The 26768-nt window shown below is 34.5% G+C and overlaps 1 protein-coding gene across 29 annotated transcripts in view; it reads left to right on the top strand.

The window, feature by feature from the left end:
* Positions 1-26768, top strand: part of GPHN (gephyrin) — a 603331-nt gene that overhangs the window by 133635 nt on the left and 442928 nt on the right. For all 29 annotated transcript variants that reach the window (XM_048219788.2, XM_048219795.2, XM_048219804.2 and 26 more), the window contains one exon: positions 2309-2387. In XM_048219788.2, coding sequence (XP_048075745.1) covers positions 2309-2387 — 79 coding nt within the window. The remainder of the gene's footprint in view (positions 1-2308; positions 2388-26768) is intronic.

Genomic DNA, 26768 nt, shown 5'->3' with positions numbered 1-26768 from the left:
CATTGAAAAAAAATAAAAGATGTTTTTTCAACTTCAGATGTTTTTATAGCATCATTGTTTATATGTATTGTTTATTTCAGAGAGAGATCCAGATTTATAATTTTGAGGGCCTCTATAAAAAAACGGAATATAAAATCCAAATAAAATATTAAGTAATGGATCTTTGAAAGGAATAGGTGAATGTCATATTCTTCTTGCTCCATATGTAGGATAGAAATGACTCTTTAAGATACATAGAATAAAATTGTTAAATTGAAATAGAAAATAATCCATCAATACAAATAGAAAATTCTATATAAGTAAATACAAAATACAAAAATACTATATAAGTTAAGTTTTATTTTACCTTTAATTTTGGGATGGATATTTTATCAAGGTCTAGACTTCTATATTTCCAGTTTTCCCACTGCATATTAATCAAAGCTTTCCATTGTCTTCTGGATTTCATAGTTTATGTGGAATAGTCAGCTTTAATTTTTACTGTTTTTCCTTTGAAGATGATGTGTTCTTTTTCTCTTTCTGGTCGTTTTTAAGATTTTCTTATCATCTTTTATTTTCAGCAGTTTGGCTGGTAGTGTCCTTTTATTTTACTTTTTCCAGTGTGGGGTTGGTTATACTCCCCAAGTCAGTGAATTAGTGTCTTGAAACCGTTTTGGAATATTCTCAGCTGTTCTGAAAATACTGCTTTTGCCCCATTCTCTCTCTCCTCAACTACAGTTACATTGAGCTGTTTGATTCCCATGTTTCTTTTGCTCTGTTCTTTTCACTTATGTTTTTTTCCTCTTTGCTTCAGTTTGGATATTTTTGGCTGATCTCTTCAAGTTCACAAATCCTGTGGTTGTTTTTGTGTTGAGTCAGCTATAAAACTCATCCACTGATTTCTTAATTTCAGATACTGTATTTTTCAATTCTAAAATTACTATTTGATTCTTTTTCATAGATTTTAATTCTTTGCTAAAATTTTCCTTCTTTCATCTACTGTGAACATTTTTCTGTATCTTCAACTTATGTTAAGTAAGTTTTTTGAAAATAAGTTTTCTTGAAGTCCTTGTCTTCTGATTCTGTATCATCTGTGGGTCAGTATCTATCTGTCTGTCTATCTATCATCTGTCTATGTATATATATGTGTGTGTGTGTGTGCGTGCGTGTGCGTGTGCGTGTGTGTGTGTGTGTTTATATATATATAAAATAAGTAATTTTTCTCTTGGTTATTGGTCACATTTTGGGTCATTTTCCATACATTGTAGTAATTTTTGTTGTATACCAAATACTGTTTATTATAGGGTCAAAGAAATTGATATAAATGTTATTAAGTGTTAAGTGCCAATCACTTTAACTCAACTTCAAATTGAGCTGGGTAGTTAGAGTGAAAGCTTTATATATACTTAGTCTACCTCTGGTCTTAAATGTCTTTATGGGTAAAACTTGTTGTGTTGCAGATATTTCTGATGTCATTTTGTTCTTATGTACTGTGAAATTGTGAGAAGTTTTAGTATGTCTTTTGAGTTCTGCCCCCTTTTACACACCCCTCCTGCCCCCTTGCTTTTGGTTGAGAGCAAATTTTTTTTAGGGGGGATCTGAAATCTACACTGAAAGTGGTCAGCTCTGCCTATTGTAGTGTGACTTTGACTCCCAATCACCATAGCACTACAGAAAACATTTTTTGCCCTATGGCCCATTTTCTTCCTTCTCATTCCAGATCCTCTTGTGCTGTCTAGCTCTCAGCAAATCTTCCAGCAGAAAATGGTTTTCATAGGATTTCTTAGGGTTCCATAGGATTTCAGTCTGTCATGCCAGCCTATGAACCATCAAGAACTCTGCCGGTTTTTCTTTTCTCTAGTAGTGTCCCTCTTTCTGACTCTTAACTTGTAAGTGGCAAATTCTCCCATAAATTAAAACAATAGGGGCTCAGCTTACCTAAGAAGAGATACCACTTTTCTCCTAGTTTATTCTTACTAGTTCACATTGTTGTCTAATATCTTTAAAAATATAATTTGGGGGGACAACTTACCTTTTTTTTTTTTTCTAGTTGTGGAAGCAGTGACTTGCCACCATGTGCTGGTAATTTTGTCTTATAAAAGTAAGAACAAAATTTAGACCCAGCTTGTATGATTATATGATTGGCTTGTTATTGAATATTAATGTTTATTGCTAAATCTATTAGGCCCAGAAATTGATTAACATTGATCTTTAGAAAAATCCTATCCAGAGAGCCAGTTTTAATTTAAAATTCCATTTCGTCAGTAGTAATTGAAATAAAATGTAAGCAAAAATTAATTTACTTTTTCTCTCTCCCTTTCCTGTTTAGTGAGTGATAGTTGCTTCAGGAATCTTGCAGAAGATCGCAGTGGGATAAATCTCAAAGATCTCGTACAAGATCCTTCTTTGTGAGTATTTGATTTTCCGTACTAAGCATAATTTAAAACTTTATAGTGACTTTTTCAAGAGTTGTAACTGAGAACTAATTTAATGTTAAGTTTTTCTTTTCTAACAATTTGTGTTACATATAGTGAAGGATATCCAACAGTTTCAATAGAAGTGAAGATATAGTTTCTTTTTAGAAATGGAAAAGATACTAGAAGAAGAGATAGCATTATGACTAATGATCAACTTTCAAAGAGTCTTTACTAATGGTTGATGATATCTTGCCAATGTGGCAGTAGATACTGGGTAGGGAAGATGATGAGTAATTCATTTGCTGGGAAAGGTGCGATTAAATTCGCTCACATCAATTTTAAGCTTTTTGTTAATTTATAATACTTATTTATAAGTACAATTATAAATATAAGATAATTATTTATAATATACTTGAATATTTAGAATATATTTAATATTTTACATTAGAAAGCTGTATAAGGAAAAATTTTTGAATAGTTTTATAGGTTTTAGTATTTAATTTTCTTACTGATGTCACTTTCTATTTTTATTTTATTAATTAATTTTTTACAATTTTATATTTACTGTAAATTATGTATCCTATCTTCTATATGAACATACCCTCCTGGTAAGATCACCTTTATTAAAAAAAAAAAAAATCAAGACTAGTTAAGCTTTAGGCAGCAGAGAAAAGAAGATTGAGTGTTGGCAGGTGCTTTCTTTAATGATGTATATAATGCATTCAGTAAGATATAATAGGAAATCAATCTTTCACATGATATGTAACGTACACTCCCACAAGTTTTACCAGTAATTCATTGAGTATTTTGCGAGGAATAAAATACAAGTATGTGTTGAATCTGAAGGATTTTGATTCTTTAATGATTTCCCAGTCATTTTAAAAAAATATAGTCACAAGACACAGAATCTTGAAAATGACTGATTCTTAATGTTTATAATGTAATGAATTTAGAAAAGAACTTCTAAACTCAATTCTCTCAATTTTTTCTATTAATCTGTTTCTCTTTTCCTCACTCAAAAGGAATGTCAATATTCTTTCTCCATGATCTTTATTCTACTGAAAATTGACAGTTGTCCTTTCAGTCCTATAAATAATTTAATCAAAAATATAACTATTCTTTAACTTGATGTAAATATTCCCAGTAAATTAATGACAAATAACATTTATTTGCATGAAGAATTCTATTTTCCTTATAGATGTAAGAGGAAACTTTATCATTGTTTTTGAAAGATTTCATCCATTTGAATGAATAACATAAATTATTCCATTATTGTCTTATTCGAAGGTATATTTTTGGTCACAACAGTACTATTTATCTGTATTATGTAGTCTTCGTGGAAGAATATGTGCTCATCTAGATATTAATGATATAAAAGCTGTGGAGAATTATACTTGAATAATTTATTATAGCAACGAGTTATAGTGTTTTGAGAGAATTTGGTACTTCTTCCCAGAATGTAGATATTCATCATGCAACCTAGCACTAAATTTGAAATTTAATCTTAGTATTCTAAGAGAAATTTATCTGGGTTCACCACTGTATGGGTTGTAGAAAATAATTCTGAGTCTCTGTTTTGAAATAGCATATATCTTTAGCATCATTCTCTTAACTTGGCAGTAGTCTCTAGGCATTAGTCTTGAATGTAAGAATTTAGTGAGAGATTCGTTTTTGCCTTTGCTATTGGAAAGAACTTTTTTTTTTCATTAAGAATCATCAAAATGTACTATTAGTTACTCTAATTCATATTTTAGCAATATGCTTCTTCCTTAGCAAAATTCTTAATGGAAGGAAATGCCTAGCGTAGAAATTAATATTTTTTTTCAGTTGTTATGGGAAATATTTTATCCTGAGTTATTATCCTATAACAATGTTCACTTAGTACATACCTCATGGGTATGGAGTTTTTTTTCATAAAGCCATTTATTGACCTCTCTTCTGTCCCAAACTCCTGACAAAAATCTTTACTATTTGTTCATTGATTCATGTATACACATGGTTCTGTATGGAGTTGAATTGTTTATGTTGCAACACTGAATTGAAAATACGTCAGAAATAATTTCTTCACACTAAAAAATCTCCTGCTTAAAAGAATCACTGGCATTTGATAAGTACTCCAGATTCCTGAGCTGCTAATGATGAAAGGAGTTGATGTGTAAAGAAAAATTAAGCATTATAATCGCTAAGGCTATTCAAAAGTAAGACAGGATAAAGAGAGAAGGAAAAAATAAGCTGAAGAGAAGCCAGGCTTTCTGGCCAATATTGACACTTGGAGCAGTATATATTATGTTATAGTTGGATAAATGAGCATGTATGGAATTTCTGTGGGCAAAGTAAAAAAAAAATCAAAGCAGGTGTGGTATGTGCATCTGTGTGAGTATGTGTCTATAAATGAATGAAGTTTTAAGGGTTTATTGCCTCAGAGGAGAATGAAAAGGCAGACAAAAAAGTGAATAATTGATACTTTTAAATCTGTATCAAGCTAAGGGAATAATGTGATAGGCCCTCTGTCATTGTCTAGAATATGTATACTACATTCCACAAGATTTTGCTTCCATTGTATGGTAAAACTAATTATTCAGCTTGAATGAACTGAGTCACCTATGTTATAAGAACATGGTGGAGGGATGCCATGAAAGAAAAAGATGAGAAAGTTGTGAATCCCTAAGAAAGATGTTCTGGCCTTACTACTAACTTTTGAGCTGTTTCAATAATGAGAACAGAATGTGACTTGTGGGAAGATTGAGGTAAAGGGGATACTTGAGAAACTCTCTTCTTTGGTAGTTATTCTGAGAATAATTTTGTCTGTCACAATCCTGCAGGTGTTAAGTGTAAGACCAAGTGGAGGATCTTGACATTCATTTCTTGCTGATGAATGTGTGTAAGGATTTGTTTGAATTAGTAATTTGCGTGTGTGTTAAATTTCAAAATGAACAGTTTTATCTGTTTTAAAAGCTCATCTTATATTTATGATTTTAAGTATTTTAAGATGGATTTCCTCTGCTGTGTGTATAATTTGTTCCATTGTGTTGTAGGACCTTGTTTTACTTGTGGTTTCTCAATGGCATATTGAAAAGCATTGTCAAATTTAACTTGATGTTTCACCATATTAGAAACACATCCAATGTGATATATGCTTTTCATACATATAGGAAGTTATTCTTAGCATGATATACTTAATTTTTTTCTCCTTAAGTTAAAGGATGCATGCTATTTAAGTTATAAAAAATCATTTATGCTGCTACTTGTTAATTTATGCTAGAGAGTTGACTTACTACATGCAAATGAAATACTGTATATCACATTCTTTAAGTTATATTTAGTTGTGTCCTTTGTAGAGGTAATTCTCAAAAATACTTTTAAATCCCCATTGACTGTGTGCTGGAGATGAAAAATAAAACATATTACCATATTTATACTTTAGATTTCTTATTGCTTACTTATACATTATTTAACACAAATAATTATTTGAACTCAGAAATATTTATAGAAATTATAATTAGAAATAATTAGAAATTTATTAAAGCTGTTTAAGAATCAAAAGAAGAAAAATAACAAGAATGAAAAGGGCTAACAGAGTTGAACGCCTGTTTATTCTGTTCATTGTGTTGATGCCCATGATGTGTGTGGTATAGGTGGGTGTGTCTTGTTTAATTTTCAGAAGCCCTTAAAAGTTTAGGACCATCGTAGATATGTGTTATGTAAGTCAGTTATAGAAAGAGTAGTTTAATTCATAGCAAATAGGATATCTCTTGACACTAGAAATGTAATTTGCAATGCAGTATACTAGTAATTTTCTTTATAGTCAAACAGGGAAAGTTTATATTCTTTGAGAATTTGGCACAACATGACAAATATGTGTCTTTTTCCCCCCTTTATGGTACTCAGTATATTTTCAGTTGTTTCAGTGATATCCAGATTTTGAAAAGATATTACCAATTCATAATTTCTTATGATTTATAGAAAAGGATGCTTCAGTGAAATAGATCTTAATTCTGAATCCTGGATAAATTATGTTATGGATCAAGAAATACTTTTTCTTCTCAGTTTTCTCAGTGTTTCTTTTAATTGTCATAAAATAAAAATAACATAAAATTTACCATCTCAACCAGTTTTAAGTGTACAATTCAGTAATATTGAGTATGTACACACTGTTGTGCAATCAATCCCTAGAAGTTTTTCATCTTAAAGAGCTGCAACGCTATTTACCCATTCAACAATAACTCCCCATCCCTCCTCCAGCCTTTGGCAACTACTGTTGTACTTTCTGTTTCTGTGCTTTTGACTTCTGTAGAAATCTCAACATAAGTAGAATCAGGCAATATTTGTCTTTGTGACTGGTTTATTTCACTTAGCATAATAGTCCCAAGGGAATTCTCACATGTCGTAGCATGTATAAGAATTTCCTTTTTAAGGCTCAATAATATTCCATTGGATGTATGTACACCACATTTTGTTCATCTGTTCATCCATCAGTGGACACAGGATTGCTTCTAGCTTTTGTCTATTGTGAATAATACTGCTATGAACAAGGATGTGCAAGTATCTCTGAGACCCTGCTTTCAGTTCTTTTGGTTGTATATACAGGAGCAGAATTGCTGTATCATATGGTAATTCAATTTTAATTTTTGAAGAATTGCCATACTTTTTTTTTCCATAGTGACTGCACCATTTTATATTCCCACCAACAGTGTACAAGGGTTCCAATTATTCAACTTCCTCACCAATACTCCTTATTTTCTGTTTGTGGTTTTTGTTGTTGTTGATAATACCATTCTGATGGGTGTGACTTGATATGTTCTTAGTATTTTTAACTGAACTTCACTTCTTTACATTTTGTCTTTTTAATGATTTCATTGCAACTCATCTAGAGAATAAAGAAAAATGTCTGACTGTTATGAACTTTGGCATATTTTACAGTAAACTGTATAAAACTGTTACTTATTTCCTTTTATTATCATTATGAAGATTATGAATCATAAACATGTCCATAGTAATTTTGTACTAGTAGCATTTTAATCAATTCATTTCCCTTATATTGTATTACTTGCCTTGTATTACTACAGTTCTTATTATACCTCATCTGTAAAGAATTGCTTTTGTGTAAAAAAAAATTACTTTTTTAGTTAGATAATGCCACATTGGAAATGCAGCATAGAAATTAAAAAATAATAACAATATGCTAGTTGAAATGTATTTTGATATTATAGATGATTAGTGCTTAATAACAGGATTTCATAGATTCAATTGAACAAAATATTTGTGTCTGGTTATAAATTCCTTAGACATGAAAATTTTATTTACCTTAATGTACTTCTTTACAAATCTTAATATTTTTGGTGGAAACTTCTTTTCATGGTTCTGAAACATAGCTGTATCCCCCTGAATATACTTGACTTCACACTACAGTCTGATTGAATGATATTTTGGTTCTCTGGATCATGGCATTAAATGTGAAGAAAAGACAGGATTGCCGTCTGGAAAGCAATCATATCTAAATATAGCCTGTACTTATCTGCTGGTGTTAAGACAGGTTGCTATGGTGAATTGAATTTCTTAAAAATGCCAGTCAGCAGAGGATAAACAGGGGTTTTTGAAGTGGTTATTTTCCATAGAGCTATACATTCTCATACTGCATGTTCAGGTAGATGAATTTAGTTAATGTTTTTTATGGTCTATTTATTAAATTTCAGTCTTAGAGTATCTCTGAGACCTGAAATGTTTATTAAACAAAATACAAGGATTTTTATATTGTTATTCTTTGTTTCTCTGAAGATAAATTCACTTAATGTGAAAATGCATTTTTTTAATGGCAGCCTATTAAACATTATTGATCATTCATTTTGCTCTGCTTCCAATACTTCTGCTAAATCTAACACAACTACCAAAATTATCTTTGTAATTTATCTCTAAATATAAGTTATTATCATTTTTAATCAGGTTCTTTTTTGGTTTATATATTTATTAGTCTGTAAATTATATATTGGGACAGTACAGATTAATCTAGGCTTGTAGGATAATATTATAGTATTATGTTCTGTGTCAGAACTGCAAATCCAAAGACTTTGGATTTTTACTTTGCTTTTAGAAGACTTCCCCTCATTGCTCCCATTCCATACATTCCTGAGAATGTATGTTTAATTTTTTTGTGGGTTCATTCATTTTAGAATTTATTAATCAGAAAGCAGTACTAGATGCTTGTATTAAGTTCTTCAGATTAGGTTTAACAGACATTATTCTTATAGTCAAGGACCATATGATTGAAGATGGACAATATTTGAGTTGGCCACCTGAGGCATATAGATGACCAGTACAGTATTAGAATTTTTTTAAGGTTTCACTTATTTGTTTATTCATTTATTTTTATAGAGAGTGAGAGACTGAGCAAGAGGAGGGGCTGAGGGAGAGGGAGAGAGAGAATTTCAAGCAGACGCCACACTGAGCATGGAGCCCAATGTGGGTCTCTGTCTCATAACTCTGAGATCATGACCTGAGCTGATATCAAGAGTTGGACACTTAACCAGCTGAGCCACCCAGGTGCCCCCAGTATTAGAATTTTAAAATGAAATAAATAATGTATCATTTTATTTAGTGGATTCTTTTATTTTCACTGTACAGTAACCTAAGTCAAACTAACTTAAAAAACAAAATTGGACTTGATATGCTTATGTAACTATGTACTTCTCATGGAATCAGGAAAGCTTAAAAAACAGGTCAGGTATGAAACCCCCAAATAATATATTTAGGGAGTTTGTGCAACTGAGTTTGTTTGTCACCCTTTGCCATCATATCTTTTGGTCTTTCTTGGCTTTAGTCTCACTAATGGCAGTCAGTTCTCCATGAAATCAGGAAGATGGTTGCTAACTTATTCTAATTTCCTTTCTTCTAGCTCCATGATTTCTCTTCACTTCCAGTTCTGAAATGTAAAATCCCATGTAAGAGTTCTGATTTTGTTAATCTGGTTTATTTTGTCATGTGACATCAGCCAATCACTGTGGCAGTTTATCTTGGTTGATCAATTATGGGACAGATAACTGTGGCTAGAATGGTAGGATACTCTAATTAAATTAGAGAGGGAGTAGTCTCAGAAAAAAAGAGTAGTTAACCTAAGAGAGGTCTACTGTATTGATTTTCAGTTGTTAATTTAAAGAAGAATATATACATTGTCAAAAATTGTTAATTTTTAAAAATAGAACATTTTCCTTGCCTGCACAAAGTGTCTCAATTAGATACTGGTAGTATATCAATAGTAATTTTATTTATTTTATTAACATATAATGTATTATTTGTTTCAGGGGTACAGGTCTGTGATTCATCAGTCTTACATAATACCCAGTGCTCATTACAACACTTACCCTATCCAGTGTCCATCACTGAGTTATCCCATCCCTCCATCCTCCTCCCCTCCAGCAACCCTCAGTTTGTTTCCTAAGATTAAGAGTCTCTTATGGTTTGTCTCCCTCTCTGGTTTTGTCTTGTTTCATTTTTTCCTCTTTTCCCCTATGATCCTCCACCTTGTTTCTCAGATTCCACATATCACTGAGAGCAATTGTCTTTCTCTGATTGACTTATTTCACTTAGCATAATACCCTCTAGTTCCACCCATGACATTGCAAATGGCAAGATTTCATTTCTTGATGGCTGCATAATATTCCATTCTCTGTGTGTATATACACACACATACACATATATATATATTTATATATATATATATATATATATATATATATATTATATCACATCTTCTTTATCCATTCCTCTGTCGATGGACATCTGGGCTCTTTCCATAGTTTGGCTATTGTGGACATTGCTGCTATAAACACTGGGGTGTAGGTGCCCCTTCGGATCACTACGTTTGTATCTTTGGGGTAAATACCTGGTAGTGCAATTGCTGGGTCATAGGGTAGTTCCATTTTCAACTTTTTGAGCACCTTCGTACTATTTTCCAGAGTGGCTGCACCAGCTTGCATTCCCACCAACAGGATTAGAGGGTTCCCCTTTCTCCGCATCCTCACCAACATCTGTTGTTTCCTGACTTGTTAATTTTAACCATTCTGAGAGAGGTGATGTGGTATCTCATTGTGGTTTTAATTTGCATTTCCCTGATGCTGAGTGATGTTGAACATTTTTTCATGTGTCTGTTGGCCATTTGGATGTTGTCTTTGGAGAAATGTCTGTTCATGTCTTCTGCCCATTTCTTGATTGGATTATTTTGTTCTTTGGGTGTTGAGTTTGATAAGTTCTTTATAGTAATTTTTGGATACGAGCCCTTTATCTGATATGTCATTTGCAAATATCTTCTCCCATTCTGTAGGTTGTCTTTTGGTTTTGTTGACTGTTTCTTTCGCTGTGCAAAAGTTTTTTATCTTGAAGAAGTCCCAATAGTGCATTTTTTGCCCTTGTTTCCCTTGCCTTTGGAGACTTGTCTAGCCAGAAGTTACTGTGGCCGAGGTCAAAGAAGTTGCTGCCTGTGTTTTCCTCAAGGCTTTTGATGGATTCCTGTCTCGCATTTAGGTCTTTCATCTATTTCGTGTCTATTTTTGTGTATGGTGTAAGAAATTGTTTGAGTTTCATTCTTCTGCATGTGACTGTCCAGTTTTCTCAACAGCATTTGTTGGAGAGACAGTCTTTTTTCCAGTGGATATTCTTTTCTGCTTTGTCGAAGATCAGTTGACCATAGAGTTGAGGGTCCATTTCTGGGTTCTCTATTCTGTTCCGTTGATCTATGGATCTGTTTTGGTGCCAGTATCATATTGTCTTGATGATTACAGCTTTAACATAGAGCTTGAAGTCTGGAATTGTGATGCCACCAGCTTTGGTTTTCTTTCTTTTTTTATTTTAATAATAATTTTTTTATTATGTTATGTGGGTCATCCTTAGTTTTTGATATAGTGTTCCATATGATTCATTATTTGTGTATAACCCCCAGTGCTCCATGCAATATGTGCCCTCCTTAATACCCATCACCGGCCTTCTTTTTCAACATTCCCTTGGCTATTTGGGGTCTTTTCTGGTTCCATATAAATTTTAAGATTATTTGTTCCAGTTCTGTGAAAAAACTTGATGGTATTTTGTTAGGGATTGCATTGAATGTGTAGATTGCTCTAGGTAGCATAGACATTTTCATGATACTTGTTCTTCCAGTCCATAAGTATGGAACATTTTTTTCATTTCTTTGTGTCTTCCTCAATTTCTTTCATGAGTATTCTCTAGTTTTCTGATTCCAGATCCTTTGCCTCTTTGGTTAGATTTATTCCTAGGTATCTTATGGTTTGGGTGCAGTTGTAAATGGGATCAACTCCTTAATTTCTCTTTTTTCTGTCTCATTTTTAGTGTATAGAAATGCAACTGATTTCTGTGCATTGATTTTATATCCTGCCACGTTGCTGAATTCCTGTATGAGTTCTAGGAATTTTGGGGTGAAGTCTTTTGGGTTTTCCACATAAAGTATCTTGTCATTTGAAAAAGTGGGAGTCTGACTTCTTTGCCGATTTGGATGCCTTCTAGTTCTTTTTGTTGTCTGATTGCTGATGCTAGGATTTCTAGTACTATGTTGAACAGCGGTAGTGATAGTGGATATCCCTGTTGTGTTCCTAACCCTAGGAGACAACCTGTCAGTTTTTCCCCATTGAGAATGATATTTTTGTGGGTTTTTCATAGATGGCTTTTATATTGAGGTATGTGCCCTCTATCCCTTCACTGTGAAGAATTTTAATCAAGAAAGGATCCCGTACTTTATCAAATCTTTTTCTGCATCTGTTGAGAGGATCATATGGTTCCTGTCCTTTTATCTATGTAGTGTATCACACTGATTAATTTGTAGATGTTAAGCAAACCTTGTGACCCAGGAATAAATCCCACTTGGTCGTGGTGAATAATCCTTTTAATGTAGTGTTGGATCCTATTGGTTAGTATCTTGGTGAGAATTTTTACATCCATCTTCATCAGGGGTATTGGTCTGTAATTCTTTTTTGTGGGGTCTTTGTCTGGTTTTGGGATCAAGGTAATGCTGGCCTCATAGAAAGAGTTTGGAAATTTTCCTTTCATTTCGATTTTCTGAAACACCTTCAGAAGAATAGGTATTAATTCTTTAAATGTTTGCTAGAATTCTCCTGGGAAGCCATCTTGCCCTCGGCTCTTGCTTATTGGGAGATTTTTCGATTACTGCTTCAATTTCTTTGCTGGTTGTGGGTTGGTTTAGGTTCTCTATTTCTTCCTGGTTCAGTTTTGCTAGTTTGTATGTCTCTAGGAATGCATCCATTTCTTCCAGATTCCTTAATTTGTTATCACATATTTGTGCATAATATGTTCTTATAATTGTTTGTATTTCTTCGGTGTTGGTTGTGATTTCTCCTCCTTCATTCATGATTTTATTTATTTGGGTCCTTTCTCTTTTCTTTTTGTTATGTCTGGCTAGGGGTTTATCAATCATATTAATTTTTTCAAAAAACCAGCTCCTACTTTCATTCTTCTGTTCTATTCTTTTGGTTTCTATTTCATTGATTTCTGCTCTGATCTTTATTATTTCTCTTCTCCTCCTGGGTTTAGACTTTATTTGCTGTTCTTTCTCCAGCTCCTTTAGGTGTAGGGTTAGATTGTGTGTCTGAGACTTCCTTGTTTCTTGAGAAAGGCTTGTATTGCTATATACTTTCCTTTTAGGACTGCCTTTGCTGCATCCCAAAGATTTTGAACAGTTGTGTTTTCATTTTCATTTTCATTTGTTTCCAAATGAAACTTCCTTAGTTTCCTGGTTGACCCATTCATTCTTTAGTAGGATGCTCTTTAGCCTCCACGTATTTGAGTTCTTTCCAACTTTCCTCCTGTAATTGAGTTCCAGTTTCAGACCATTGTGGTCTGTAAGTATGCAGGGAATGATCCCAGTCTTTCAGTACTGGTTGAGACCTGATTTGTGACCCAGGATGTGATCTGTTCTGGAGAATGTTCCATGTACACTTGAGAAGAATGTTATTCTGTTGCTTTGGAATGGAATGTTCTGATCATAGTGATATACTGTCACCTTTGCTATATTCTTCTGGTTAGAAGCAAGTCACAGGTTCTACCCACACTCAAGAGGAGGGGATTACACAAAAGTGTGAACACCAGGAGATGGGATCATTGGAGATTACCTTAGGGTCTGTTTGGCACACTCTTGGAATTTTCTTTCCTACACAGAGTCATATTCAATAAGTTTAATTCTGTCAGTGTAGAAATATGAAAATTAAAGCTCATTTGAGTTGTGATTTATCTCAGCTCATAAAACTATGTAGTAATGGGCTCCCTGAGAACCAAGCATTGTGCTCTTTCCACTTCCAGCCTTAGTTTTGACTTCGTGGTTTTATTATCATTTTTTAAAAATTTTTGTATTTTTCTCTGTTTTATTGAGATAAAATTGCCATATAGTACCATCTAATTTTAAGGTGTATTGCACAGTGACTTGACTTGGTATTTGATTTTAATTTTTGCCCTAAGTTTGTCAAAAATATGACTGGGGCACCTGAGTGGCTCAGTTGGTTAATCATCTGCCTTCGGCTCAGTTCATGATCCCAGGGTCCTGGGATCAAGCCCCGCATCAGGTTTCCTGCTCACCAGGAAGCCTGCTTCTCCCTCTCCCTCTACCTGCCGCTCCCCCCCCCACCCCCGGTAGTGCACGCTCTTTCTCTCTTTGTCAAATAAATAAATAAATAATTTTTAAAAAGACTGGTGAATATTTAGGAAAAAATATGATGACTACGTCTTGACACTGACATTAAAATTTTGGAAATATTTTTTTCTGTATGGTCTGTAGGTGTATGATTTTTGATCATTTAATTTTTCTGTCACAATAAAGTTTTATCTATCATCTATCTTTTTCTTCCCAATTTTTTTTTAAAGATGTTATTTATTTATTTGACAGAGACAGACAGCCAGCCAGCAAGAGAGGGAATACAAGCAGGGGGAGTGGGAGAGGAAGAAGCAGGCTCCCAGAGGAGGAGCCTGACATGGAGCTCAATCCCAGAACGCTGGGATCACGCCCTGAGCCGAAGGCAGACGCTTAACGACTGTGCCACCCAGGCGCCCCTTTCTTCCCAATTTTTGTTCAGAGGAGGAGGCAGAGAATTTTTGTTTCTCTTAGTTTTAGTTCATATGGTATCTGAAGAGTGAGACTAAAAGACCGAGAGTGAGACTAAAAGACCGAGAGTGAGATTTAACTCGTATAAAGGAATAGCCTCAATGGAATAATGGCAGTTGAGTCCACTATATGAACACTTCTATGGGTTTTTCAGTGGAAGATTTCTGGCTGTAGGATGGGAAGACAATCAAATAGGCAGGTGAAGAAGTTTCCTAATAAAAAGTCTGCATACGTACGCTTGCCTAATATGCTTCCTAAGAAACACCTGCTTGTGAGTCAGCCCAAATTAGGGAGAAAATGACAAAAGGAATGGTAGGAGATACTAGTTGTTTCTTTTAGAGATATTTTGAGAGTTTAAAAAATTATAAAATACTATTCTTTGAGAGATTACAGAGACTTAAATTACCTTTACCCAGCTGGAAAAATCTCTGTAATACTAGACTTTTGGGCGGCAATTCCAAGGAGACCAGCCCTTGCTGCTCTTTCTACTACTATCTAAACAGCATTGTAAACTGTAAGTACCCTAATATTTTTTTTCCTCTCTGAGAGGAATTAAATGAAAGTTAAGATTAAGGAAAGCCTAATTTTTTAAATGTAGGTAACCATTTAAGAGGGAAGTCTGGTTGCGCTGATTGAGCTAGTGTTTTTTTCTCTTTGGTACCCTTTATGATCTGTGTGCTTCTCTAATGTGTTATCTAAACATCTATTGTAGCTTTTATGCTATATTACCATTGTCTGTGTGTTGTCTTTATTTTTCAATGGAGTATAATCTTTTAAGGCAGACCCTTTGTTTCTGTTTAATGTTATATCACTACCACCCACCATAGTGTTTTAATAAACAGTTGGCCCAAAAGAAATTCTCCTTAAGTAGATGAATGAAGGAACAAATATGTGAGTGTTTTAGTGACTAAATGAAAGACTAAGTAATGGATTGAGTAAGAGTAACACATTCAGTGATTAGGCAATATACATTGGCAAAGTCTGCATTTTTTTTCCACTTTTCAACTACTTCTGATTCTAATATTCAGCCTTTGTTGATGTTCAGTACAAAAATGTACTCCCTCTTGATCTGATGGTTATATTTAAATTTTGATCAATACTGGTTCTCTGTAAGCCTCAGCATCTTTGTCAGTGTGTATGAGGTAATGAGACCTAACTGCAGGAGCAAAAGGAAATGGTAACCTCACTAATCCACACAGTTTGGGTTTATAAGCACTTGATGCTCAGAATCCTGAGATCAGATACAGCCATGAAACAATTCCATTTTTTCCTCATGAAAGTAAGGAAGATCCCTGAAATTAATTTCAAATTGAATGTATATCTGAACAGTTTATTTTGACAAAAACTTTCATAGCATAATTTTGATAGAGGAAAAAAATATTTTGAGTATTTCACTCCTAAATTAACTTGTTTCTTAAAAGACAATAATTTAAGAAGTAAGCTAAGAACCTGGTAGTTTTCTTTTTTCCTTGTAAAGTTCTGTCTTATCTCTTCTTTTTCTTTAAATAAGTAATAGCATGTTTAATGGAATTCTGCTTTCTTTTTTTCTTCCAGGAAAACTCTATAAAAGACAGTGGCTTGGGAAAGTATCAGATATTGCTAAAAAGATGTAGTCTTAAACTCAGTTGTGCATCCTGGTGTAAAGTATATATACCCAAAAGGGTAAAATTAGATAATTTTTGTATCTATTATTTATAACTTTTTAATTTAGTTATTTCACTGGTTTATTCAGATCAGTGACTTAGTCAAGATAATTGGATTTGGGAAAGCTACCCAGAATAAGCTGTCATTTGAGTGTAATAGCAAGAACTGAACACAGTATTTTGGATTTGACCTGGCTGTCACTGAGGACATTTAGACTTGGTAAAATTATGTTATATGTCCTCTAATTCTTTGTGAATATACTTTCACTTTTTTGGGGGGTTGGTGGGTGGGGTAGGTACGGAGCTTAATTAGATACATGACTTCCCTTTCCTTGGGATCTTTTTTATTTTAAGCAGCTTACTCTTTACTAAAGACATAAATCATATACCATACAATTCACCCATTTAAATGATAACTTCAGTGGTTTTTAGCATATTTCTCAGAGTTGTGCAGTCATTATCACTATCAGATTCTTAGAATATTTTCATCTCCTCAGAAACCACTCCCCTTCTTTCTCCTCAGAATCCTCCCCTCCCTTCTAGACAACCATTAATCTACTCATTGTCTCTGTATAGTTGCCTGTTTTGGAAATTTTGCATGAGTGAATAAATATGTCCTTTTGTGACTAGCCTTTTTGCACTGAGCATAGTATTTTTAAAATTCATCCATCTTATAGCATATATCAGCATTTTATTATTTTTATTGTGAGAATATTCCTTTGGATATGCCATATTTTATTTATCCATTTATCAGTTAATAGGCTTTGGGATTTTCCCACTTTTTCTTGTTATGAATAATGTTATAAACATTCATGTAAAGTTTTTGTAGGGAAATATGTTTTCTTTTCCCTTTGATATATAGCAAGGAATGGAATTGCTAGTTCATATGGTAACTTCATGTTTAACATTTTAAGGAAATACAAAAATATTTTCTGAAATGGTTGACTCCCTTTATCCCCCAGTTTTTTTAAAGGGGCAAAATACTCATGAAATTTTCCATCTTAACAGTTTTTAGGTGTATTAAGTATATTCACGTTGTGAGGTTAATATCATCTATCTCCAGAATGTTTTCATCTTTTCTGAATGAAACCCTACGCAAACACTAACTCCCAATCTGTGTCTCCCAGGAAATTCTCAGGAAATTGCTGTTGGCAACCAGTATTCTACTTTCTGTCTTTAAGAATTTGACTACTCCAGAAACCTCCTATAAATAGAATCATACAATATTTGTTTTTTGTGACTGGCCTATTTCACTTAGCATAATGTCTTCAGAGTTCATTCACGTTGTAGCATATGTCAAAATTTTCTTTCTTTTTAGGTCGAATAATATTGCATTGGATACATATACCACATTTATTGATTCATCTGTCAATGGACACTTGGGTTACTTCCACATTTTAACTATTATGAATATTGCTGCTATGAATGTGCTATACAAATGTCTCTTAAAGATACTGCTTTTAATTCTTTTGGATATATAACCAGAAGTGAAAATGGATGATTCTTTGGTAATTCTATTTTTAACTTTTTGACTAACTGCCATGTTATTTTCCACAATGGCTGTATCATTTAAAATTTGGACAAATAGTGCATGAGGGTTCCAGTTTCTCCATATTCTCTCTACACTTGTTATTTTCCTTTTTAAAAAAATTGTAGCCATCCTAATGGATGTGAGGTGGTATCTCATTTATTTGATTTATGTTTCCCAAATGATTCGTGATGTTGAACATCTTTTCATGTGCTTATTAGTCATTTGTATATTTTCTTTGGAGAAAGGTCTGTTCAAGTCCTTTGCCTATTTTTAAAATTGGGTTGTTTCTTTGTTGTTGAGTTTTAGACATTCTCTGTATATTCTGGATATTAATCTCTTATTAGATATATGATTTACAAATATTTTCTTCCATTCTGTGGGTTACCTTTAAACTCTATTGACATCGTCTTTTGGTATAGATATTTTAAAAAAATTTTAATGAAGTCTAATTTGTCTTTTTTCCCCTTGTGTTGCCTGTATCTTTGGGGTCATATCCAGGAAATCATTGACAAATCCAATGTCATGAAGCTTTTGCCTTATGTTTCCTTCTAAGAATTTTATACTTTTAGGTCTTATATTTAGGCATTTGATCCATTTTTTATTAATATTTGTGTAAGATGTAAGGACCTAACTCATTCTTTTGCATATGAACATTCAGTTTTCAGTAGTATTACATTTTAATTCCTTTAACAACTTTCACTATATTTTAAAAATATTTTCTTAGTGGTTACTCTAGAGCTTACATAAAATATCTTACTAGATTCTACTACATATTTAATAAGTTTCAGTGAGATATGAAAATATTCCTATGTAGTTCTATTTCCTCCCTTTTAGAGTTATTACACATATTTCCTCTGTGTTTCACCATCCCAACGATATAGTTGGCCTTTGAACAACGTGAGGGTTATTGGTCAAAAATCTGCTTTGACTCCCCAGAAACTTTACTGATAGCCTGTTGTTGACCAGGTACTTTACTGATAAGATAAGCAGTCAGTGGGGAGAGGAAAAAGGATGGTGGAGGAGTAGGGGACCTTTTTTCAGCTGGTCCCTGGAATCGAGCTGGATATCTACCAGACCATCCTGAACACCCACGAAATCAGCCTGAGACGTAGGAGGATGCGTCTGGATCTCTACAAACGAACATCTCTGGTGCTGAGTTTTGAGGTACGAAGCAGGGAGCTGTGAATCTGCGCACAGATATCGGAAGATAAACGGGAGGGGGAGGGAGATGCCACACTCAGGCACTGGGAAGCAATAGTCTGCACTGGGGAGCGGGCTGGACTCAGGGACCAGTAGCTGCCAAAAAAACAGACTGAAACCGGGAGCTCGGGAGATTCCATGTGACCAGACTGAAAACCGGAGCCCTGGAGAGTGCGTGGGAAGCAGGAGCAGCTGACAGTGTTAGAAGCGCAAAGGGCAGAGACGTCCGGGCCCTGGGAGCGAGGACTGGGAGGATGGCTATGGGGCTCACAACCCGGGATGCTGTGGGGTTTTTAGCAGCACCAACAGAAGAAACAGAATTAGAGTGGCCTGGAGAGCTCAGGGAAGAGCATACTGCAATCTCTTTGTTCTGAGACAGAGGCTTGGATAGGGCCACTGCTGCTCTGACACTCAGAAGAATCACAGAAAGCCACTGGGGAAAGCCACCAGAGAACAAAAGCCCAGAAAAACCAGTTTGTACTGTGCCCATCCGCCACCCCCAACAGGGGACAGGGCAACTCTACCCAAACAGGGTTGCCTGAGTATCATCGAGGCAGGCCCCTCCCCCAGAAGGCAGGCTGAAAAAAACAAGAAGCCCACATCCCTAAGGTCCCTATAAAACAAGTGCACCTTGCTTGGGTCCTGGTCAATAATTTGGGCTCTGTACATCCCCACAACCACACCTCATCAGAATGACAAGGTGGAGAAACCCCCAACAAAGGAAAGAAACAGAGACCGTGGCCTCTGCCACAGAACTAATGGATATGGATATAACCAAATTGTCAGAAATGGAGTTCAGAGTAACAACGGTCAAGATGATGTGTAGGCTTGAAAAAAATTTTAACGAAAATATTAACGAGAATATAGAATCTCTAAGGGCGGAAACGAGAGCAAATCTGGCGGAAATTAAGAATGCTATGAATCAAATGCAGTCTAAACTGGATGCTCTGCCGGCCAGGGTAAACGAGGCAGAAGACGAATTAGTCAGTTGGAAGATGAGATGATAGAAAAGAAGGAAAAAGAGAGAACATGGCTTAAAAAAACTCCAATTTCAAGAATGTAGAATACGGGAGATGACTGACTCAATGAAATGTTCCAATGTCAGAGTCATCGGCATCCCCGAGGGGGTGGAGAAAGAGAGAGGTCTAGAAAAGATATTTGAAGAAATTGTAGCTGAGAACTTCCCTAATCTGGTGAAGGAAACAAGCATTTGTGTCCAAGAGGCAGAGAGGACCCCTCCCACGATCAATGGGAACAGACCAACACCATGTCACATAATAGTACAATTCACAAATCTTAGATCCAAGGATACAATCTTGAAAGTGGCCAGGGGGAAGAGAATCCTCACCTACAGAGGGAAGAACATCAGAATAATGTCAGACCTGTCTGCAGAGACCTGGCAAACCAGAAAAAGCTGGCAAGACATATTCAGAGCACTAAGTGAGAAGAACATGCAGCCAAGGATTCTTATCCAGCAAGGCTGTCATTCAGAATGGATGGAGAGACGAGGAGCTTCCAAGACCGGCAGAAACTGAAAGAATATGTGACCACCAGGCCAGCCCTACAAGAAATTTTAAGGGGGGGTTCTATAAAAGTAAAAGGACCCCAACAGTGATACAAATAATCTTTGAGAAAGCAGGAAAAAACATCCAGTGGAAAAAAGACAGTCTCTTCAATAAGTGGTGCTGGGAAAATTGGATAGCTATATAGAAAAGAAGGAAACTTGACCACTGTCTCACACCATACACAAAGATAAACTGCAAATGGATGAAAGACCTCGATGTGAGATAGGAATACATCAAAATCATAGAGTAAAACATAGGCTGTAATCTCTTCGACATCGGTCACAGCAACTTTTTCATGACAAATCTCCAAAGACAAGAGAAACAAAAGAAAAAATGAGCTTGTGGGACTTCATCAAGATAAGAAGTTTCTGCACAGCAAAGGAAACAATCATCAAAACAGAGGCAACCCACAGAATGGGAGAAGATATTTGCAAATGAAACTACAGATAAAAAGCTGGTATCCAAGATCTGTAAAGAACTTCTCAAACTCAACACCCAAAAAACAAATAAGTCAAAAAATGGGCAGAAGATATGAACAGACACTTTTCCAATGAAGACATACAAATGGCTAAGAGACACATGAAAAAATGTTCAACATCATTAGCCATCAGGGAAATTCAAATCAAAACCACACTGAGATACCACCTTACACCAGTTAGAATGGCAAAAATGGAGAAGACAAGAAACAACAAATGTTGGAGAGGATGTGGAGAAAGGGGAACCCTCTGACACTGTTGGTGGGAATGCAAGGTGGTACAGCCACTTTGGAAAACAGTATGGAGGTCCCTCAAAAAGTTAAAAATAGAGCTACCCTATGACCCAGCAATTGCACTACTGGGTATTTACCCCAAAGATACAGATGTAGTGAAGAGAAGGGCCATATGCACACCAGTGTTCATAGCAGCATTGTCCATAATAGCTAAACTGTGGAAGGAGCCGAGATGCCCTTCAACAGATGAATGGATAAAGAAGTTGTGGTCCATATATACGATGGAATATTACTCAGCCATCAGAAAGAATGATTACCCGACATTTGCAGCAACATGGACAGGACTGGAGGAGATTATGCTAAGTGAAATAAGTCAAGCAGAGAAAGACAATTATCATATGGTTTCACTCATTTATGGAACATAAGAAATAGCAGGGAGATCGGTAGGAGAAGGAAGGGAAGAATGAAGGGGGTGTAAACAGAAGGGGGAATGAACCACGAGAGATTATGGACTCTGGGAAACAAACTGAGGATTTCAGAGGGGAGGGGGGTGGGGGATTGGTATAGGCTGGTAAGGAGGGCACGTATTCATTAAGCACTGGGTGTTATAGGCAAACAATGAATCATGGAACACTACATCAAAAACTAATGATGTCCTGTATGGTGACTAACATAACATAATAAAAAATTAAAAAAAAAAGATAAGCAGTCAATGAACACATATTTTATATGTTATATGTATTATATATACCATATTCCTACAATAAGGTAAGATAGGGAAAAGGAAATAAATGTTAAGAAAATCTTTAAGAATTGAAAATACATTTACGGTACTGTAATATAAAAAAACCTGTTTACAAGTGGACCTGCACAGTTCAAACACATAGCGTTTAAAGGTCGACTATTCAAAAATTGTTAAAATTTTTAGGTTATATTATATAATTTTATGTCTTTTCAAGAAACTAAGAGATGAAAATGTATGTGTGTATAATAGTGTTTATTATATTAATATTCTTATTTACCACTTTGATTCTTTATATTCTTGTGGATTCACATTACCATCTAGTGTCATTTCCTACCTCAGTACAGCGTTCTCCTTCCCAAGCCTTTTGTGCTATTTTGTCAGTTATATTCTGTTCCTTTGTGTTATAGGCTCAACAATATAATTATATATATACTGTTTTACGCAGTTGCTTTTTAAATTAGTTAATAAAAAAGGAGAAATATGCAATTATGTTGTTTTTTATAGTTGCCTACTTAATAACCTTTGTTCTTCATGTTGTGCGTGTGTGTGTGTGTGTGTGTGTGTGTGTGTGTGTGTGTTGATTACTATTTGGTGTCATCTGTTTTCAGTCGTGAAAGCTTGTTAGTATTTCTTTTGAGCAGGGATCAGCTAGAAATAAATTCTGCCAATTTTTCTTTATTTATGAATGTTTTTATTTTGCCTTCATTTAAAAAAAATATTACTTCACTGGACCGAGGTCTTGTTTGGCAGGTTGTTTTTTCTTTCTGTAGTCTGAATATAGCATCCATCGTTACTGTGTTCTAACCTTCATTGTTTCTGATGAGAAAGCTTATGTTTATCTTACTGGAGTTCCACTGTCTGTGATGACTCCGTTTTCTCTAATTGCTTTCAGGTAGAAATTTCACATTTTTAGTGTTTATGTGTCCACATTGGATCTCTTTATGCTTATCTTAATTAGAGTTGGTTGAGGTTCTTTGATGTGTAATGTTTTACATCAAATTTTGGTGTTTTCAACCATTTTTTCTTGTAATATTTTTCTGTTCCTTTCAGTTTTTCTCTTTCTGGTATTCCCATTATACACATTAGGTGTTTTTTAGTTGTGTCCCATATTTCCCTGAGCCTCTGTTCATTTTTTTTTCTTCATTTTTTTTCTTTCTGTTCTTTGATTTACATAATGTCCATTGCTCTATCTCCATATTCATCAGTTCTTTCTTCTGGCTGTTCATATTTTATGTTGCATTCCTCTAGTGAATTTTCATGTCAGTTTTATGCCTTTCAGAGTCAGAGTTTTAATTTGGTTCCAATATTATAATTTCTATAGAAAGTATCACTGCACCTCCTTTAATGTTTTCCCAGTTTTATTGATATATGATCAAATATAACAATGTATTAGCTTAGGGTGTACAGTATAATGATTTGATATATGTATATATTGCCAAATTATTACCATAATAAGTTTAGTTAACATCCATCACCTCATACAGTTACAGTTTTTTTCTTGTGAGAACTCATGAACTATTCTTTCTTAGTAACATTCAAATATAAAAAAACAGTATTGTTAACTATAAGTACCATGCTGTACATTATACCCTAAGCACTTATTTATCTTATCAGTGTATGTTTCTTATATTTTTAAAGATTTTATTTATTTGAGAGAGTGAAAGAGGAAGCACGCATAGGGATGGAGGGGGAGGGAGAAGCAAGCTCCCCGCTTAGCATGGAGCCCAACATGGGGCTCAATTCCATGACCTTGGGATCATGACCTGAGCTAAAGGCAGACGCTTAACCGACTGAGGCACCCAGGTGCTCCTCAGTGTAAGTTTCTACCCTTTTATCACTTTCCCGCTTTTCCCCCACCTCACCAGCCCCTACCTCTTCCCAACTCACAGTTTCTGTGTTTCTATGAGTTTGGTGTTTTTTTTGTTTTTTTTTTTAATTCTACACGTAAATGGAATCATAGAGTATTTGTCTTTTTCTGTCTGACTTATTTCACTTACCATAATCCCCTCAAGGTTTACCATATTGTTGCAAATGGCAAGATGCCATTCTTTTTCTGGCTACATAATATTCCATCTTGTGTATATCCGTTGGTAAATATGTAGGTTGTTTTTATGTGTTGGCTATTGTAAATAGTGCTCCACTGAAATTGGGGGTGCAGATATCTCTTCAATATGCTGATTTTATTTCCTTTGCATAAATACCCAGAAGTAGAATTCCTGGACATCATTGTAATTCTATTTTTAATATTTTGAGCAACCTACATACTGTTCTCCATAGTGGCTGCACTATTTTACATTCCTACCAAAAGTGCACATGGGTTTCCTTTTCTCTAAATCATTATTAGCACTTGTTATCTGTTGTCTTTTTGATGGCATACATTCTAACAGAAATGAGATGATATTTCATTGTGATTGTGATTTGTATTTCCCCAATATTTAGTGATGTTGAGCACATTTTCATGTACCTTTTGACCATTTGCATGTCTTCTTTGGAAAAGTGTCTATTCAGTTCCCTTGCCTATGTATTAATTGGGTTTTTTTCACTCTTGGGGTGTATGAGTTCTTTACATATTTTGGATATCAACTGTTTATCAGATATATGGTTTGCAAATATTTTTTCCCATTTCTTAAGTTACCTCCACATTTTGTTCATGGTTACATTTGCTGTTCAGAAGCTTTTCAATTTGATGTAGTCCCACTTGTTTGTTTTTGCTTTTGTTGCATATGCTTTTGATATCAAATTTTAAAAAAATCATTGTCATGATGGATGTTAACGAGCTTACTGCCTGGTTTTTTTCTAGGAGCTGTATGGTTTCAGCTCTTACGTTCAAGTCTTCAATCCATTTTAAGTTAATTTTTGTGTATATGTAAGTTAGAGATCTAGTTTCATTCTTATGAATATGGCTGTCCAGTTTTCCCAACACCATTTATTAAAGAGGCTGTCCTTTGTATATTGTATATTCCTGTCCCTATGTTGTAAATTAATTGACCATATATGCGTGCATTTATTTCTGGGCTGTCCTGTTCTATTTATTTATGTGTCTATTTTTGTTCTACTTTAATTACTATAGGTTTTTAGTGTAGTTTTAAATGAGGGACCATAATGCCTCCAGCTTTGTTCTTCTTTTTCAATATTGTTTTGGCTCTTCAAGGTCTTTTGCAGTCCCTTACAAATTTTAGGGTTGTTTATTCTATTTTTGTGAAGAATGCCATTAGAATTTTAATAGGGATTGCACTCTATCTGTGAATCCTTTGCTCAGTATAGACATTATAACAATATATATTCTTTCAAACTGTGAGCACAGAATATCTTTGCATTTATTTTTGTCTTCAGTTTCTTTCATTAATGTCATGGTTTTCAGTATAAAGGTCTTTTAACTCCTTGGTTAAATATTTTCCTAGATGTTTTATTCTTTGTGATGCAGTTGTAAATAGGATTGCTTTCTTAATTCCTCTTTCTGATAGTTTGTAATTATTGTGTAGAGATGCTATAGATTTTTTTTTTATGCTGCAACTTTACTGAAGTTGTTTTAATTTTAACACTGTTTTGGTGGAGTCTTTGGGGTTTTCTATATCGAATATCATGTCAAGTAGTGACAGTTTTACTTCTTTCTTTCCAGTTTGGATGTTTTTTAAAATTTCTTTTCCTTCTCTAATTGCTCTGGCTAGGATTTCTAATACTATTTTGATTAAAAGTGGTGAATGTAGGCATGTTTGTCTTGTTTCTGATTCTAGAGGGAAAGCTGTTAGCTTTTCATATTGAGTTCCACACTGGGTGTAGATTTGTTTTATATGGCCTTTATTATCTCGAGGTACATGCCCTCTGTATCTACTTTGTTGAGAGTTTTTATCATAAATGGAGGTTGAATTTTGTCAAATGCCTTTTCTGCATCTATTGAGATGATCATATGATTTTTTTTTCAAGATTGTATTAAATTCAAGTTAGTTAAAATATAGTATAATATTAGTTCTAGGGGTAGAATTTAGTGATTCATCACTTGCATAATATACCCAGTGCTCATTACAATAAGTACCCTCCTTAATGCCCATCACCCATTTACTCCATCACCCTCCCCACCTCCCCTCCCCTGTTTGTTCCTTATAGTTAAGAGTTTCTTATGACTTGCCTCCCTCTGTATCTTTATCTTATTTTATTTTTCCTTCCCTTCCTCTATGTTCATTTAATTTGTTTTTTAAATTCCACAAATGAGTGAAATCATATGGTATTTGTCTTTCTCTGACTTATGCTTAGCATAATACACTCTAATTCCATCCACTTCATTGCAAAGAGCAAAATTTCATTTTTGATGGCTGAGTAATATGCCAGTGTGTGTGTGTGTGTGTGTGTGTGTGTGTGTGTGTGTGTGTATCACATCTTCTTTATCCATTCATGAGATGACCATATGATTTTTATTCTTCATTTTGTTAATGTGATGTATCACATTGACTGATTTGTAGATGTTGAACCACCTTGCATCTCTGGAATCAATCCCCACTTGATCATGGTCTAGGATCTTTTTAATGTATTATTGTATTTGATTTACTAATATTTTGTTGACGACTTTTGCATCTATGTTAATCAGAGATTTGGCCTTTTCTTTTCTTGTGACATTCTTGTCTAGTTTTGTTATCAGAGTAATGTTGGCCTTTTAAAATGGGTTTAGAAGTGTTCCCTCCTCTTTTGTGTTTTGGAAGAATTAGTATCAGTTGTTCTTGGAATTTTTGGTAGAATTTGTTAATGAAGCCATTTTGTCCTGGACTTCTGTTCTTGGGGGTGATTTTGATTACTGATTCAATCTCCTTACTAATAATTGTTCTTTCCAAATTTCTGTTTCATCAGGATCTAGTCTTGGTAGGTTGTGTTTCTAGGA

The sequence above is a fragment of the Ursus arctos genome, unplaced genomic scaffold (assembly GCF_023065955.2).
Source record: "Ursus arctos isolate Adak ecotype North America unplaced genomic scaffold, UrsArc2.0 scaffold_25, whole genome shotgun sequence".
Taxonomy (NCBI): Eukaryota; Metazoa; Chordata; class Mammalia; order Carnivora; family Ursidae; genus Ursus; species Ursus arctos.
This window is presented reverse-complemented; position numbering and strand designations above follow the sequence as displayed.